General features: G+C 42.4%; 1 protein-coding gene across 8 annotated transcripts in view; it reads left to right on the top strand.

Annotated features, from left to right (window-relative positions):
* Positions 1-18,353, top strand: part of PDE8B (phosphodiesterase 8B) — a 336,550-nt gene that overhangs the window by 99,402 nt on the left and 218,795 nt on the right. For 2 of the 8 annotated variants that reach the window (XM_075325559.1, XM_075325577.1), the window contains exon 1: positions 5,809-7,257. The exons of 1 other annotated variant lie outside the window; for it this stretch is intronic. In XM_075325559.1, the coding sequence (XP_075181674.1) occupies positions 6,970-7,257 (288 nt within the window). In that variant the 5' untranslated portion in view covers positions 5,809-6,969. Of the gene's footprint in view, positions 1-5,808; positions 7,258-18,353 lie in introns of those variants that run through there. 5 more of the 8 variants (XM_075325587.1, XM_075325594.1, XM_075325568.1 and 2 more) reach the window with 4 other exon arrangements.

Below are 18,353 nucleotides of genomic sequence, written 5' to 3' on the forward strand. Positions count from 1 at the left end.
AAATCCTTACTCCAATTAGTATGTGAATACCCTCAAATTTAGGCCCGTTTCATACGTCAGTGAAAAACACAGACGTTTTTCACTGACGTGTAAAACACGCACAAGTCCCTGCGTGTGCCGTGAATCTCGGCACACGTGGGTTGTCTAAGTGCAATCCGGGCTCCGTTCTCCGTGGCCCGTGATTGCACTTAGAAATCAACTCACCTGTGCCCGCTCCCGCTCTCCATGGTGCTGATCGCTCCCGCGATGCAGCATCCGGCCGGCGCTGACCCCCGCAGCAGCTGCTTCCGGGTCGGCTGTGTCGTGCATCATTAATATGCGCGACAGTAATCAGCCGTCTTAGAAGCAGCAGGCTGCACGGGCTGCAGAGAGCGCGGCTGAAGCCGGGTGAGTAAAAATGTTTATTATTTTAAATGCACGTTTTTTTCTGGCACGTGTTTCACGGACCACACCACTGCGTGGTCCATGGGATATCAGTGATGCCAGAAAAAAATGAACATGTCTCCGTGCGGCAATCACGCACACGCGGGTACGCCGCACGGAGACACGTGCAGTGAAAAATCACTGACGTGTGAGCAGACCCATTCATTATAATGGGTCTGCGTATGTCAGGGATTCTGGTACGTTTAAAAAAAAGCACAAACGTACCAGAATCACTGACATGTGAAAGGGGCCTAAGGCTGGGGTCACACAAGCATATAAAAACAACTCCCATTTTCATCCAGAAAAGTTGGATGATTCTTTCTCACTTGTCATCTGTGTGCTGCTCTACATGCAGTCTGTTTTTTTACTCGGCAGCTATTAATCTTTTACAGGACCATTTTCAGTTTCCCATAATACAGAATTGTAATCTAATATATAAAGCTGAGTGTATGTGTGTGTGTATGTGTGTATGTGTGTATGTCCGCTAAAGGAATTTGCACCATCGCATTTACAATCAAGAAATTTTGCACAGACGCCCCATGTGACCCAGGGAATGTCATAGACTATGTTTTGACGGGAAAATTTAACCCCGCGCTTTAGAGTTACTCTCCAAAATCCTGCCTCTATTAAACTGAATGGAGGTGGGAGCTACTGGCTATTAATAGCAACTGTCAGTGGTTTCTATAGGAACAAATCAACTGTTAGTATAAGAAGCTTATGTGTGAAGCAATAAGATGTCAGTGGTGAGACGGATAGAGAGAGACAGAAAGAGACAGATAGGCAGACACAGACAGAGACAGATGTGGAGAGACAGACGGGCAAAGAGACAGACCTGGAAAGAGATAGACCTGGAAAGAGACAGATAGGGAAAGAGATAGATGGGGAAAGAGACAGCCCTGGATAGAGACAGACAGGCAAAGAGACAGACGGTTAAAGAGACAGATGGGGAAAAAGACAGACGGGGAAAGAGACAGGCCTGGAAAAAGACAGACCTGGAAAGAGACAGCCCTGAAAGAGAAAGCCTTGGAAAGAGACAGACAGGAAAAGAGACAGACGGACAAAGAGACAGCCCTGGAAAGAGGCAGAAGGGCAAAGAGAAAGACGGGCAAAGAGACAGCCCTGGAAAGAGACAGCCCTGGAAAGAGACAGTCCTAGAAACAGACAGCCCGAGAAAGAGACAGACCTGGAAAGAGACAGACCTGGAAAGAGAAAGCCTTGGAAAGAGACAGCCCTGGAAAGGAACAGATGGGGAAAGAGACAGACGGGTAAAGAGACAGACCTGGAAAGAGACAGACCTGGAAAGAGACAGATCTGGAAAGAGACAGACGAAGAAAGAGACAGACAAAGACAGATGGGGAAAGAGACAGACCTGGAAAGAGACAGACCTGGAAAGAGACAGATCTGGAAAGAGACAGACGAAGAAAGAGACAGACAAAGACAGATGGGGAAAGAGACAGACGTGGAAAGAGAGCGACAGACAGACAGACAGACAGCGACACACAGACAGAGACTGGGAGAGAGACAGAGAGACAGTTACTATCCCGGGCAACGCCCGGGTACTACACCTAGTGTATCCATAACAATAAGATGCTTTAATGATGGTCCAATTGGCATCCGATATTTTTCGCGCATTGTACCAATTTTGCAGTCATATAGCAGCTAAGAAAAAAAACGCAGATCTGCACTACCTCATTGAATAACACTGGGCTGAGTGCAGCCCTATTTTTATCGGATTGCACTTATAAACCTAAATCTGAGATCTAGTGTCACTGTTCAAATGTTCCTGGACCTAACTCACCTCTTCCGACAAGCCTACAACCTGCAGTCCTCAGTCCGCTATAGCACCACATGACCATCTCCACCTACTGTACCCTCACCCATGCCTCGTAGACTGTAAGCCCCCGTGTGCAGGGTCATCTCTCCTCCTGTACCTGTCTGTGCCTTGTATTGTTTATGATTATTGAACTTGTCCCTATTACTGTATGTGTACCCCTTTTCACATGTAAAGCACCATGGAATAAATGGTGCTATAATAATGATATTATATGTACAGTGCCTTGCGAAAGTATTCGGCTCCCTTAAGTTTTTCAACCTTTTCCCACATTTCAGGCTTCAAACATAAAGATAAAAATTTTAATGTTATGGTGAAGAATCAACAACAAGTGGGACACAATTGTGAAGTTGAATGAAATTTATTGCTTCCATAAAGACCAGATTTGTGCAGTGTACGACTGATTGTTGTCTTATGGACAGACTCTCCCACCTCAGTGGTAGATCTCTGCAGTTCTTCCAGAGTGATCATGTGCTGGCTCTCTCTTTTATTGTTACTTATGGGTTGCTTTTGCAGTATGTTTAGGTCATTGTCCATCTGTACTGTGAGGCGCTGGCCAATTAACATTGCTGCATTAGGTTGAATCTGAGCAGAAAATTTTACCCTGTACATATCAGAATTCATTTGGCTGCTTCTGTCTTCAGTCACATCATCAATAAACACTAGGGACTCAAGGCCATTCAAAGCCATGCCTGCCTGGCCATCACACTGCCTCTATGTGTTACAGAGGGTGTGGTGTGCTTTGGATCATAACCTTTCCAAGGCTTCTCCATACTTTCTTCTTCCCATCATTCTTGTACAGGTTGATCTTAGTTTCATCTGTCCATACAATGCTTTTCCAGAACTAGACAGCTTCTCTAGATGTTTTTTTTAGGCAAAATCTAACCTGACCTTTCTATTTTTAAGGCTGATTAATGATTTGCACCTTGTGGTGAACGAGGGTATTTCCTCTCATACTCTTTATAGTAAACTTAGATACTGAAACACCGACTCTTGGAGAGAGTTCTTCATTTGGGTGGACGTTGTGAAGGGGTTTTTCTTCACCATGGAAAGAATTCTGAGATCACCCACCAATGTTGTCTTCTGTGGACGTTCAGGCCTAGTTGCGTTCCCAAGCTCACCAGTGCACTCTTTTTTTGCAGTATGTACAAAACTGTTGATTGGGCCACTCCTGACATTTCTGCTATCTGTTTGGTGGATGTCTTCTTTTTTTTTCAGCCTGTTTATTTCTCATCCATTGAGAACTTCTTTGACCTCATGTTGTGGCTTCACAGTAATAACTTCCAAATGCAAATGCAACACTTGGAATCAGCTCCAGACCTTTTACCTGTTTAATGGATGATGAATTAATAAGGCAATAGCTCATTCAGCCTATTAAAGAGGTTTTGAGATAACTGTCCAATTACCTTTGTTCCTTTGAAAAAAAGGCAGCTGCATATTAAAGAGCTGTAATTCCTAAATCCTTACTCCAATTAGTATGTGAATACCCTCAAATTAAGGCTGGGGTCACACAAGCATATAAAAACAACTCCCATTTTCATCCAGAAAAGTTGGATGATTCTTTCTCACTTGTCATCTGTATGCTGCTCTACATGCAGTCCGTTTTTTTACTCGGCAGCTATTAATCTTTTACAGGACCATTTTCAGTTTCCCATAATACAGAATTGTAATCTAATATATAAAGCTGAGTGTATGTGTGTGTGTGTGTGTATGTGTGTATGTCCGCTAAAGGAATTTACACCATCGCATTTACCATCACGAAATTTTGCACAGACGCCCCATGTGACCCAGGGAATGTCATAGACTATGTTTTGACGGGAAAATTTAACCCCGCGCTTTACAGTTACTCTCCAAAATCCTGCCTCTATTAAACTGAATGGAGGTGGGAGCTACTGGCTATTAATAGCAACTGTCAGTGGTTTCTATAGGAACCTCGTAGACTGTAAGCCCCCGTGTGCAGGGTCCTCTCTCCTCCTGTACCTGTCTGTGCCTTGTGTTGTTTATGATTATTGAACTTGTCCCTATTACTGTATGTGTACCCCTTTTCACATGTAAAGCACCATGGAATAAATGGTGCTATAATAATGATTTTATATGTACAGTGCCTTGCGAAAGTATTCGGCTCCCTTAAGTTTTTCAACCTTTTCCCACAATTCAGGCTTCAAGCATAAAGATAAAAATTTTAATGTTATGGTGAAGAATCAACAACAAGTGGGACACAATTGTGAAGTTGAATGAAATTTATTGCTTCCATAAAGACCAGATTTGTGCAGTGTACGACTGATTGTTGTCTTATGGACAGACTCTCCCACCTCAGCTGTAGATCTCTGCAGTTCTTCCAGAGTGATCATGTGCCTGTTGGTTGCTTCTCTGATCAGTCTTCTCCTTGTTTGAGATGAAAGTTTAGATGGACGGCCGGATCTTGGTAGATTGCAGTGGTATGATACTCCTTCCATTTCAATATGATTGCTTACACAGTGCTCCTTGGGATGTTTAAAGTTTTGGAAATGTTTTTGTAACCAAATCTGGCTTTAAACGTCTCCACAACAGTATCACAGACCTGCCTGTTGTGTTCCTTGGTCTTCATGATTCTATCTGCGCTTTAAACAGAACACTGAGACTATCACAGAGCAGGTGCATTTATACGGAGACTTGATTACACACAGGTGGCTTATATTTATCATCATCGGTCATTTAGGACAACATTGGATCATTCAGAGATCCTCAATGAACTTCTGGAATGATTTTGCTGCACTGAAAGTAAAGGGGCCGAATAATATTGCACGCCCAAATTTTCAATTTTCAGTTATTTATTTTTTTAAAAAAGTTTAAAACAAGCAATAAATTTTGTTCAACTTCACAATTATGTCCCACTTATTGTTGATGCTTCACCAGAACATAACATTTTTATCTTTACGTTTGAAATGTGGGAAGAGGTTGAAAAATTCAAGGGAGCCGAATACGTTCGCAAGGCACCATTATTTTACTCTTTTTAATCAATTTATTAATATTTTTTTAGACAGATTTTATATACTAGAGTATAATTGAGCTTAAACATCTGACCACCCAAACCTAAATTTAAAAAAGACGCAATTTAAATCATCAATAATGTGCAAATGTAAAAAAAAAATCACTATTAGAATGGTTTTTAGTCTACGAAAAGAGGCACAAAATCAATGATGAATTGGCCCCTAAATGTATAAACTTTTCTAATATGGAAGTCAATGGGCAACGGATAGGCGACGAATGGCGTCCGCCACATCCATTTATTACAAAAAGGTAAGCATTAAGTGTATACAACTGTATACACAGATGTAGTATCTACATCTTTATAATATATAATTAGACATATATCAGATTTCGTTGAAGTTTCCTTGGTTAGTATATATCCTATTGGTTCTGCCTGTTCTCTCCGTCCTGGACAGCTCATTAGGAATTCTTGTACATGCCAGTAGATGGGAGGAAAGCAGCTCATCGCCCATTTCATGTGTTGCAGTCTTTCGCTCTTAGGTTTTATGACAGCCTGACTGCAGGAGGCAGAGAAGGCAGAGAAGGGGGCTCCTGACACCCACCACTGAAATAAAAGGGGTGAAAATGATGTGTAAATGGGACAACGCCTTGTTGCTTTCCAGCAAGAGGAGGAGGAAGCAGCAGCAGTAGTGACAAGGCAGGGAGGGCTCAGGAGAAGGCAGATCTAGGCTGTGCATCAAGAGGATCTGCAGTCACCAGCAAGGGATCCTCCACTGTCATCACCACCTAGGGATCTATTATAGGCTCAGCCGTGCTCAATAGGGGATGTATATGACTGCAGTGCTGGACAGGCTCGGGTACCACCAATCAGCTGGTAATGGCAATTGTTGCTAATTTGTGTGGCATGCATTCAGTACTGGTGCTGGGATCTGATGCTTGGAATGGAGGAGTGTGTGAGGCAGTGCTTGTAAGGCACCTCTGTGCAGGCAAATCTTATGTCATTGCATTGCAGAGGTATTGACATGCTGGGGAGAACTGTTGCTTGCTGAGTAGAAGAAATCATTTTGTCCATGCCAGCCTGGCACACAGGGGCTCATCATCTGAGGGAATCCCCTGTCATTTCATTCATTCTTTTTTTTTCTGATTGTGTTACTGGTGGGAGGACGGTGCTGGTGCTGATGAGACACCTGTCTGGCTAATAGACCATAATGATCCTGAGCTCAGCAGTGTTGGCACATATTATGGGTTTGCATGGTAGAGTATGAAGAGTATGGCAGTCAGATCACAGAAGATGGCACTGTGATCTCTAATCTATTGACTCAGGTCCCACATGCAATCTGGGATGTCCTGGAAGTTTCAATTGGCAGCGGTTCTAATCTTTACGGCTGGCATCATATTTCAGTGTTAGTAGTTTTTCGCATTCATTGATTTGTTATTATAAGCTCTTGATAGATCCGTTATCATTTGGTGTACCTGTGAATTATACACAATAGTCTGATAGAATGAATAAAAGAATGAATGAATGAATAAATGAACGAATGAATGCATCTGGTGGCAGCTCCAAGTACATGATAGTTCCGGCATTCAGCAAAATGGATAAACGATTGATGGAATAAATCTGCGGTGCAGCACTACGTACATTGACATTATGGCTCTTCCTGGTGGCATTCTATAAACGGCTCATAGTGAAGATCTCATCCCTATATAGGGTGCCTGAGTGCCAACCACTGCACCGTGGCACAGGTATGGGCTGCGCTCCCAGTATTCACGTATCACAGAGCGGGGTGATTTACTGCAGGGACTCGGATGAGTCCAACTCCCCGCACCAGACCACCACCATTTCCCAGGGAACAGCCGCCACCTTACACGGGCTCTTCATCAAAACCGACGCTGCTGATACCATCCCTTCTGTGCTCACCTACCAGAGTCGCTACCCACCAGCAGCCCGCACCGGCTCTCGCAAGGAGCGCAAAGAGACTGGCCCATACAGCTGCATAGAGGCCGAGACACAGACCAGCCACACCAACGTGAAGGTGAGTGTCATCCGGTGTACATGGCTTATCTAGTAAACTGGCACAGATACAAGGTAGAGCAGTTTTCCATAACAGCCAAGCAGATCCATTCTTTCATGTTTCCATGTACCTTAAACTAAAAGCAATGATTTGTTACTACATTATATTTTTTAATCGTATTGTCTACTACTTACTTTTACCTTGTTGACATAATGGGTAGGATAGTTTTAGGTCTTGTACTTTTTCTACCAAACCAATAACTTTTGATGGGATGCAACACATGGAAATACTTCATACTTCATGCGGATCTCTCATTAGATTTCCCTGTACAAACTACATACACTATTAAATAGATCTCTTAGACCCGAGACACTGGTTTACTTTACTTTGAAAATTCCCATCAGAATACCTGTATAATCTTGAAATATAAAGGCTAGAGCTGAACGAACATGCTAATTTTAATATTAGAAAGAAAAACTTTCAAAAAGTATTAAACAACCATTCTGACATGGATTTTCAAAATACAGTAATTACAAGTTTCAGCAGGATTAAGAGATCTTTTTAATAACATATGCACTTTGCAGTGTGAAATCTAGTGTCAAATTTACTTTAATGTCCAAAGACAACATACTATGGCCACATAATTTCATTCTACACCTTTTAGACCCTAAAAACTACCAGTGGAGGCTAATTATTTCGAGTAAAGGTGAGAAAAAAGAATCCTAGGACCCTGGAGCCGTCGCCATGTTGGAATTCTGGACCAGAGCCCTGTGGACCTCCTCCTGTCATCATACCCGGCCTGGTCCTGATTAGTAGGCCTTGTGCAACCACAATGATGACGTTGTGATGGCCCTACTAATCATAAGATGCTAGCAAATAAGAGGAGTTTCCTATGCTTTGATCTGGCCACTATGGACTAATGTTGTGTCCACTGGACATAGGTCCTGTGACTCTTTTTATCAACTGTTAACGACCATGTTAGATGTATTCACTTGTCAATTAGTCCAAGTAAGAAAAAAGGAAAATCTCACCAAGATGTTCATGTTGCCGCACCCGCATATATGAACCACCTGAAAATATTTTCTTTTTCAACGTCCAAATATTAGACCTGTAATTTCCAGCCTGACTGTGACCCAAACTATCAGTGTCATAGACCTGTAGTTGGTCCAGAAGTATGATTGTTTGAATTGGCCCTAATGGTAACTATGCACAGTAGATGAACGTTGGCTGAAGTCTCCAATTTTAGTAAAATTGGCTGACCATCTAACGGGTATGAGGGTGTCATGTGAAAGAATTTCACAAACTTGTGAGCAGTTGAGATCACTAATAAAATCATATTGGATAGCAACATGGCGAATCCTAGCTAGATAGATAGATAAGAAAGACATATATAATGTCCCACTCCCCTGCATTTTGTAATCTTGCACCACTTAGTGCCTTTCATGTGGCAATGTTTAGCCTTGTTTCTAGCTGGCAGCTCTACATTGGCTGCTAATCCAATACAGTGGGCACCCCACGCTGTTATTTTAAATTGTATAAATAACTTAAAACAAAAAATGTGGTGTTCCTCCAAATTGAATCACCAGCCAAGGTAAAGCTGACAGCTGTGGTCTGGAATTCTCAGACAAGGGAGGTCCACGGTTATTGGATCCTCCCCAGCTTAAAAATAGCAGGCTGCAGCCACCCCAGAATTAGCGCATCCATTAGATGCGCCAATCCTGGCGCTACGCACCGGCTCATCCCATTGCCCTGGTATGGTGGCAAACAGGGTAATATATGGGGGTGATGCTAGCTGTGTAATATCACCTGGCATCAAGCCCTGGCATTAGTGATGTCATGGCGTTTATCAGATACCCGACATCACTAACCTAGTCAGTAATGAAAAAAATAGATGGCAACATTTTTTTTATTTGAAAAAACACTCCCCGACACACTCCCTCTTTCACCAATTTATTGAGAAGAAAAAACAAATCGGGGTCCTGCGTAATCCAATAAGGGGATCCCACTACGATCCATACTCACTGTCCCAGTCAATGAAGAACAGAGTGTTCCCCATTGACTGGGAGAACAGTGCACTGACCTAAGCTAACATTAGGTCAGGCCAGGTGACCGCAGGGGATGACGAGCACCGACACCATGAGGTTACCTAGGCCAGCCCTGCGGTGACTCACACAGCAGTGTGCGATCAGCTTTGGGGATGACGAGTGCTGCTCTCAAGAGGTTAGCTAGGTACATTACCTGCATTGATGAACTTCGCAGTTCGCTAGCACTTGTCACTGAATTCCATGGGAGCTCATGATGTCACTGCTAGTCACAGTCTTGGGCCACCCACGACATTTGAGGTGAGATCACGGCGGGCATGGAAGTACGTGATGAGCGCTGACATCACGAGTTCAGTGGAGCTCATCACCGCAGGAGACTTTGCTAACCTCTTGATGGCAGCGCTCGTCATCCCCACAGCTGCTCGCACACTGCTGTGTGAGTCACTGCGGAGCTGGCCAGTGCAGTGGGACATAGACTGCAGGGGCACCGATAGACAGAAGCCACATGGAAGATTTTGTGGACCCATTGACTTGTATTTGTGTCATGGTCCACATTTTGTGAAACAGAATAGGACATGTTCCATAATAACGAAATGGACATACGGGTACCGATGGCACACGGAAGCACTTCCATGTGCCATCCGATCCTACACAAAACAAATTGAAAAGATAGTCTTGTCAGTAGGTCCGCAAAAAAAAGGAACTGACCAGTACAAACGGCATGGTCGTCTGAATGAGTCCTTAACATCATGTCTAGGTTCTATAGGTCTAATTTTCATTGTCGTTAGTGAGAACTGTGAATATTATGGTCCTTGAAATCTATCAGATATTTAACCCCTTAACGACCCATGACGTACTGAATACGTCATGGATCGTGTGCCGGTAAGCCCCGCCCCCTGCCGCCGGTCGGCGGCGGCGATCGGCGCACATATCAGCTGTTATCAACAGCTGATATGTGTGCCTGCTAGCCGCGGGTGGAATCGCTTCCACCCGCGGCCATTAACCCCTTACATTTCGCTGCCAAAGTCTTGGCAGCGATATGTATATGGGCGCCGCCATGACAGTGACTTACCCCGCCGGAAGTCACGTGACATGATCACGTGACTTTCGGCGGTTGCCATGGTAGCACAGGGTCATGTGATGACGCCTGTGGCTAACATGAGTCACTTCCTCTCAATGCCGGAATACAGCCGGCATTGAAAGTGAAGCAGCAAATCTGCAGTTCTCAGCTCTGTAGCTGAGATCTGCAGATAGTGCAGAGCGATCGGATTGCTGATCGCAATAGCCCCCTAGGGGGACTAGTAAAATAAAAAAAAAAAGTAAAAAAAAAAGTTTTAAAAAAATTAAAAAAAAATAAAAAAACCTAAAAGTTCAAATCACCCCCCTTTCACCCCATTGAAAATTAAAGGGTTAAAAAAATAAAAAATACACACATATTTGGTATCGCCACGTTCAGAAATGCCCGATCTATCAAAATATAAAATCAATGAATCTGATCAGTAAACGGCGTAGCGACAAAAAAATTCCAAATGCCAAAATTACGTTTTTTGGTCGCCGCAAATTTTGCGCAAAATGCAATAACAGGCGATCAAAACGTAGCATCTGTGCAAAAATGGTACCGTTAAGAACGTCAGGTCGAGATGCAAAAAATAAGCCATCACTGAGCCTCAGATCCTGAAAAATGAGAACGCTACGGGTTTTGGAAAATGGCGCAAAACGTGCGCCACGTTTTTCGGACAAGCTTGTGAATTTTTTTTAACCCCTTAGATACAAGTAAACCTATACATGTTTGGTGTCTATAAACTCGCACCGACCTGAGGCATCATACCCACACATCAGTTTTACCATATAGTGAACACGGTGAATAAAATATCCCAAAAACTATTGTACAATCCCATTTTTTTTGCAATTTTTCCGCACTTGGAATTTTTTTGCTGTTTTCCAGTACACTATATGGTAAACCTTATGGTTTCATTTAAAAGTACAACTCGTCCCGCAAAAAACAAGCCCTCATATGGCAAGATTGATGGAAAAATAAAAAAGTTACGCCTCTCGGAAGAAGGGGAGCAAAAAACAAAAACGGAAAGTGCCCGGGGGCTGAAGGGGTTAATGACCAATGCTATAGTTACATTTTTAGTTTGTTCATATCATGGAAAATATCCATACCTCTTTGTAGATGTGTTACAATTGCCAAAAATTTGAATGTTTTTAATATGCAAGATAAATCATGATGTCTATAGATAGCAATGCTTACAACATTAAAGTAGTCAAGTAGCACCAGGGGTGGACATATCATTGGTCCAACTTGTACAAGGGCCCAAGAGGTAAAAAGGCCATTTTCTACCTCTAAAGCAGGCATAAATGGGCATTTTAATGAGTTATTGGACTGAAAAGGGCCCAGTTATTGTACTTGTACTGTGGCCCTCTTCCAACTGTGTCCACCGGTGAGTAACACTCATACATACTATGTTGTCGTCACAGTAGAATAAGGAGCTCATGCAAGTGATGTACATGATGTACATGACGAAGGATTTGTATAATTTCCGTCATTTTGTCACTCGTCTCTAAGATATTAAGAAGTAATAATGTCTTGCCAGTTAGAAGATAGAGCTGTTCCTGCAGTAACAACCAAGTTGACTCAGATTATATCCCAGACGTTGATAAAATTACCAGCTCCTGATGTAAAAAGTGCTAGTGCCACAGTTATAAGCAGAGCCAACGCATTTCAGGTGTGCCAAGCCTAACTCATGATCACCTTTTTCATAATGGCCACAAAAGAGCCCCCATGAAGGCAGCCACAGTATTCCCCTAATGTCATCAAACATCAGCAAGAGACTACATTTTTAATAGGAGCGATGCATGGCAGAAGTGATATTTGTGTCCCAGACATTCCAGTCCGGTGGACAACTAGGACTTAAGTTTACCATTCAGTTAATAATAAGCCCTTGTCATATCAATAAATCTGTAAGTGCTACTCAGACAATGGATACAATCAGCTGAAATCCTTCATACTGTTGGGAACATCATGTATATGACGTTTATAAAATGTTTACTGATGATAAAACGTCTGTTCTTGTGTATTTGGCGAGTAGTGAAAAACTCTGTACTATGAGGCTCTTTGACTATAAGACCATGGACTTTGTAGATGATAATCTAGTGTCTACAAGACTGTATCGTTGTGTTCATAAGGATAAATTTATCAGCCAGTATACAGAATGTGTCCGGCATATTTATTTGCTTTAAATTTAAATCAGACGCATTTGTGGGTTGTTGTTTTTTTTGTTTGTTTTTTTAATGTTTTTGAGAAGCAATTTTTTATTGTATGACTTGTCTGTTATTTTGGGGTTCATACCTGGAGGTAGAAGCAGCAACTATTTTGTGCACCCTTTAGGGCTCATTCTCCTGTCAGTTTCATAGAATCATAGAATGGTAGAGTTGGAAGGCACCTCAACAGCCATCGGGTCCAACCCCCTGTGAGTGCAGGCTTTCCTAAATCATCCCAGCTATATTTTTATCCAGATTCCGCTTGAAGATTTCCATTGATGGAGAGCTCACTACCTCCCGTGGTCGCCTGTTTCACTCCCTGACTGCCCTCACTGTCAGAAAGTTTTCCCTAATGTCTATTCTGAATCTCCTTCCTTTAAGTTTCATCCTATTGGTTCTTGTACTTCCTTGTGCTAATGAGAATAGGGTAGATCCCTCTGCACTGTGACTTCCATTCAGATATTTGTAGACCGCTATTAAGTCTCCTCTCAGCCTTCTCTTTTTCAAGTACAAGAAAAAACAACCAAGTTTGATCGGTGATATCGGTCAGAGTTTCTTCAGAATTTGGTCCAAAATTTGTTAGTTTTTCTCTTATGTGAAAAAAAGAAGTTTCTCCACCTTCTCCTATCTAACGGTCAATGAAAATCGGATACTATGATGGTATCCAAGTGCTTTCCGATTTTTTTTCACAGACCCATAGACATGCATTGCCGGTTTTGATCCAACACTCATATCAATATTGAACAAGTCTCTACGATTTTGCGCACACGGCTTGGTTTGCGAAAAATCACTGACGTAAACACCCCGGGAATTCATTATTACATACATTACATTACAATATTATATACAAGTGAAAAACGCTGATAGAACATGTGCACAAAAAACTGACGTGAATGAGCGCTTAGGGGAAGTTCAAACATTGCAGATTTTTGCAGATAAAATGTAAATGCTGTAGATTTAAAAATCAGGTTAATTTCCATCCCTAAAAATATGATGTATGGATGAGATTTGTAAACGGTTGAATATTTTGATAGCCTTGAAATACGTTGCAGATTTCTGTATTGGGAGCCCATACCACCATGATGTATGGCAAAAAGAAACGCTAACAGTGAACCTGTCCTGTTTTATATGCAGGTCGATCTGTGGAGCGCATGGTATAAAGAAGGAGAAGCTGAGCAGAATGATATACAGATATGGTCGAAAAGATTCAGCGTCATTTATATTTTATTTATTATAAAGATGAGGATAAAAGAGTGAAAATAGGGTCTTACCAGATATTAAAATGCAGTGTGTATGATTTTACACTCGTCAGTCACAACCCCTATGAAGGCTTGTAACGTAATGGAGGCTGCTGCAGCCCCACGTGGATTAATATTCGGCGCTAGAGAAGAGAAGCGGGGTTAAGACCGTGCTGCCGCCAAATGAAGAAATTGTTGATTCTTCTTTATGTCCTGAAGAAGGGGACTGGATCCTTGAAACGCGTAGACCTATGAAATAAAAGAATTTTATTAATTATCAACAATTTCTTCATTTGGCGGCAGCTAGGCATTAACCTCGCTTCTTCTCTCCAGAACCAATATTTTGCACCCGAGCATAGTTGTGCTCGCTCATCACTAGTTATGAGTACCGAACACACGAGCATGGTAGTGCCCGCTCATCACTGGTTATGAGTACTGAGCACCCAAGCATGGTAGTGCTCGCTCATCAGTAGTTACGAGTACCGAACACACGAGCATGGTAGTGCTTGCTCATCAGTAGTGATGAATTATTAGATATTAACCATTTGATTCGTACACATGTGTGTAATTATCTTCACCTTTTCAGATATTGGAAATAATGATGAAGTCAGTGTACTCTTATGGAGACGCTAAAATCTTACGAAACGCCAGCCTACTAAGTAGATTCCTGTAACTCTCGTGTGGAGCTTTTATGGAGTCATGCTGGATTATGAGGATTTCCAGACTGTAAATTGGCAGGTTAAAAGACTGTTACTGTAAGAGTAAACTATATTTGTTCATTTGTGATCGGAGTTAGGGGTGCTTCACACACAGTGAGCTCGCTGCCGAGATCGCTGCTGAGTCACGCTTTTTGTGACGCAGCAGTGACCTCATTAGCGATCTCGCTGTGTGTGACACTGAGCAGCGATCTGGCCCCTGCTGCGAGATCGCTGCTCGTTACACACAGCCCTGGTTCGTTTTCTTCAAAGCCGCTCTCCTGCTGTGACACACAGATCGCTGTGTGTGACAGCAAGAGAGCGACAAATGAAGCGAGCAGGGAGCAGGAGCCGGCGTCTGACAGCTGAGGTAAGCTGTATCCAAGATAAACATCGGGTAACCAAGGTGGTTACCCGATATTTACCTTAGTTACCAGCCTCTGCAGCTCTCACGCTGCCTGTGCTGCCGGCTCCGGCTCTCTGCACATGTAGCTGCTGTACACATCGGGTTAATTAACCCGATGTGTACAGCAGCTAGGAGAGCAAGGAGCCAGCGCTAAGCAGTGTGCGCGGCTCCCTGCTCTCTGCACATGTAGCTGCATTACACATCGGGTTAATTAACCCGATGTGTACTGTAGCTATGGTAGGAGAGCAAGGAGCCAGCGCTCAGTGTGCGCGGCTCCCTGCTCCCTGCACACACAGCTGTGCGCTGGTAACTAATGTAAACATCGGGTAACCATACCCGATGTTTACCTTAGTTACCAGTCTCCGCAGCTTCCAGACGGCAGCTCCGTGCAAGCGCAGCGTCGCTTGCACGTCGCTGCTGGCTGGGGGCTGTTCACTGGTCGCTGGTGAGATCTGCCTGTTTGACAGCTCACCAGCGACCATGTAGCGATGCAGCAGCGATCCTGACCAGGTCAGATCGCTGGTCGGATCGCTGCTGCATCGCTAAGTGTGAAGGTACCCTTAATGAGTTAAATGAAGCCTGGGTGTATGTAGAGTATTTGCAGGTAATTAGCGTCTATCAGCCGCTCTTTGTAGTGAAATAATTGTAGCCTTAGAGAGCGGTGCGGTCCCTGAGGTTATGTGTGATACTGGGAGATCACATTTCATGTTTGTGTTGTCAGACGCACTGTGTGTAATGAGGGATAGAAGATGCATTAGGCCTAATTCTTGAGTATGGTGTTGGTGTAATTAGCTCGGGTCAGAGCACTTCCTCAGTTGCTAAAAGTATGGGACTGAATTATGTTATCAGCGTCAGCGAGGTTCCTTACATTATGTCTTATAGATCAGAACTGTCTAAAAAAAAAATCTGTTGCCTATAGCAACCAATCACAGCACAGCTTTCATTCTTTAAACAGTTCTGGTAAAATAAACGCTACTCTGTGATTGGTTGCTAAATAAATAATAAATAAAAAATACGTTTTTGATAATTCTGTCCCACTACCGTGTTTTTCCAAACTAAGTCCTCCCCCAAAAATTAGCCCTAGCAGGAATTTTGAACCTTTCGGAGCAAGACTTAGATACAGTATAAGCCCTACCCCGAAAATCAGCCCTAGTCGCGGTTCAATAATGAAGTATCCATGCAGATAAAAAAGTTAAAGAATACTGCAGGACACTTCATTATAGAAAGCAGACACCCCCAAACTAGAGAAGAAAAAAGACCCCGCATTTATACTCACCAGATTCTGAACAGAAGGACCTGCAGTGGAACGCACACCCACACACATCAGATCGTGCATATAATCAGATTGCACACCAGCACACATCAGATTGTACTCCGTTATACATCAAATTGCACACACACACATCTGATTGCACACACACACACACATACATTAGATCGCACACACATAGATCAGACACACATACACATCAGATCACACACACAATCACACATCAGATCGCACACATAATATGCATCCAAGTACACTCACGCCTTCATAATAAAACTTCCTTATTCAGTCCAAATTAAAAACAATGATGGTAGACACAAGCAGCACAGAAAAAACGAAATGACAGGAGGGTAACACATACAAGCCTCCAGGCAACACGTTTCTGACCCACATGGTCCTTTGTGATCTGATTTGGTTGCTACTTGTAGCAGTATAGCACTGGCACTTTTTATTTTGGACCACCCCCGATGTGGGGTCTTAGCTTTCAATAATGTGGAGTCGCCACCTACGTTGGTCTTCTGAGAATCCCGTAACCCATGGTCTCTAACCCTGTGCTAGAAAAGTCATTGATTTTACTGTTACGTTGTGCATGCGGTATAAAGGGCAATTGAAATCAATGCATTTTCCAATCTATTGCCGCAGCAAGAATTCAGAGTTAAGTAGGCCAAGATGGTTCATCAGAAACTCAAATTTAGTTTTATTTTATTTTTTAAATACATTTAGTGCAGTATTTGTGCAGAATACATGATGTGAAAATAACTAAAAATAATTAACCTGTGCAAAAATATTAGGTATCAGAATGTGGGCTCATTCCATTTTTTGCATACAAGTGCTGTCCATGTTGTTCATGGATAGCACTTGTAGTAATGTATGGGGTGGTCCATATGTCTTTTGAGACGATTGGCAATGTCGGTCTATGCGTCCATGAAAAACATCAGACAGCACTTTTTATATAGCAGTAAAATAGCTGAACAATTGATGAAACCTGGAGCAATCTTAGATGATAAAAATTGAAACACTAATCAAATTGTGATAAAAAAAACAACAAAACACTGATGAAACTAGGTTCAATGACTTTTTAATGAGCCATAGGACAGAATATAGAATTATTAGCAAATCAAGAAAACAAATGTTCCAAAAAGGCAAAACATTACAAAAAATATATAATTTTTTATTAATTAAATCTAAAAAAGAACATACTGTATATTAAAATGTGACACGCAAAAAAATTGTGACAATTCAGCAGCAGAAGGGGTTGTATATAGAGCAAAGAAATAGATTAAGTGTAAATAAAGTACAGATTACACAAAGCACTGTTATATATGAACCAATCATTTATCATGGTAAAAATTAGAGATTAGCAGACCCGTGGATATTTGGGTTCATCGGGTTTAGCCAGACTTGAGTTAAAGTTTAGTTCTGTACCAGAACTTGACCCAAATTTGACTCCAAACTCCATTTAAGTCAATGGTTACCCGAACTTTGATGCTGTAAAATGGCTGTAAAATTATCATAGCAAGGGCTGGGGGGCTGCAAGTGAACAAATGGACTGCAAATAAATGTGGATTAGGGAATAATTTAAAACAATTATGTGAGTTCCCACCTATTTTTGAAAACCAACACAGGTAAAGCAGACAGCAGACCCTTATGGACGACCCATGGTTGTTTGATCTTTTCCAGCCTAAAAATAGCAGCCTGCAGGCACCCCAGAAGTGGCACATCCATTAGCTGCAAAAATTTTGGCACTTTGCCCTGCTTTTCTTGATTTCCCTGGTGCGGTGGCAATTGTAGTAATACTTATGGGGTTGATGTCAGTTGTGAATTGACAGCTGGCATCAAGCCCAGGGGTTAGTAATGGAGAGGCGTCTATCAGACACCCCCATTACTAACTCAGTTAGTGTACAGTTAAAAAGCACAGAAAACAAAGACTCTCCCACAGTTCACCAATTTATTAACCAAAAATTAAATCCTCAAAGTTCCAACGCAATCCAATGGTGTAATGTTCCACGACATCCATCAAATCCTTGGAGCCTTGTTCTGAGAACGAGGATTCATAGGTCACTTGTGGTAATGACAAGTATGGAATTTCTCATGAGCATCAGACTGTTTTTTTAAAGCTAGGAGGGGCCAAATAACCATGGGCCTTTGCAGCCTGATAATACCAGCCCCAAGCTGTCTGCTTTACCTAGGCTGGTTATCAAA

The sequence above is a fragment of the Anomaloglossus baeobatrachus genome, chromosome 1, assembly GCF_048569485.1.
Source record: "Anomaloglossus baeobatrachus isolate aAnoBae1 chromosome 1, aAnoBae1.hap1, whole genome shotgun sequence".
NCBI lineage: Eukaryota > Metazoa > Chordata > Amphibia > Anura > Aromobatidae > Anomaloglossus > Anomaloglossus baeobatrachus.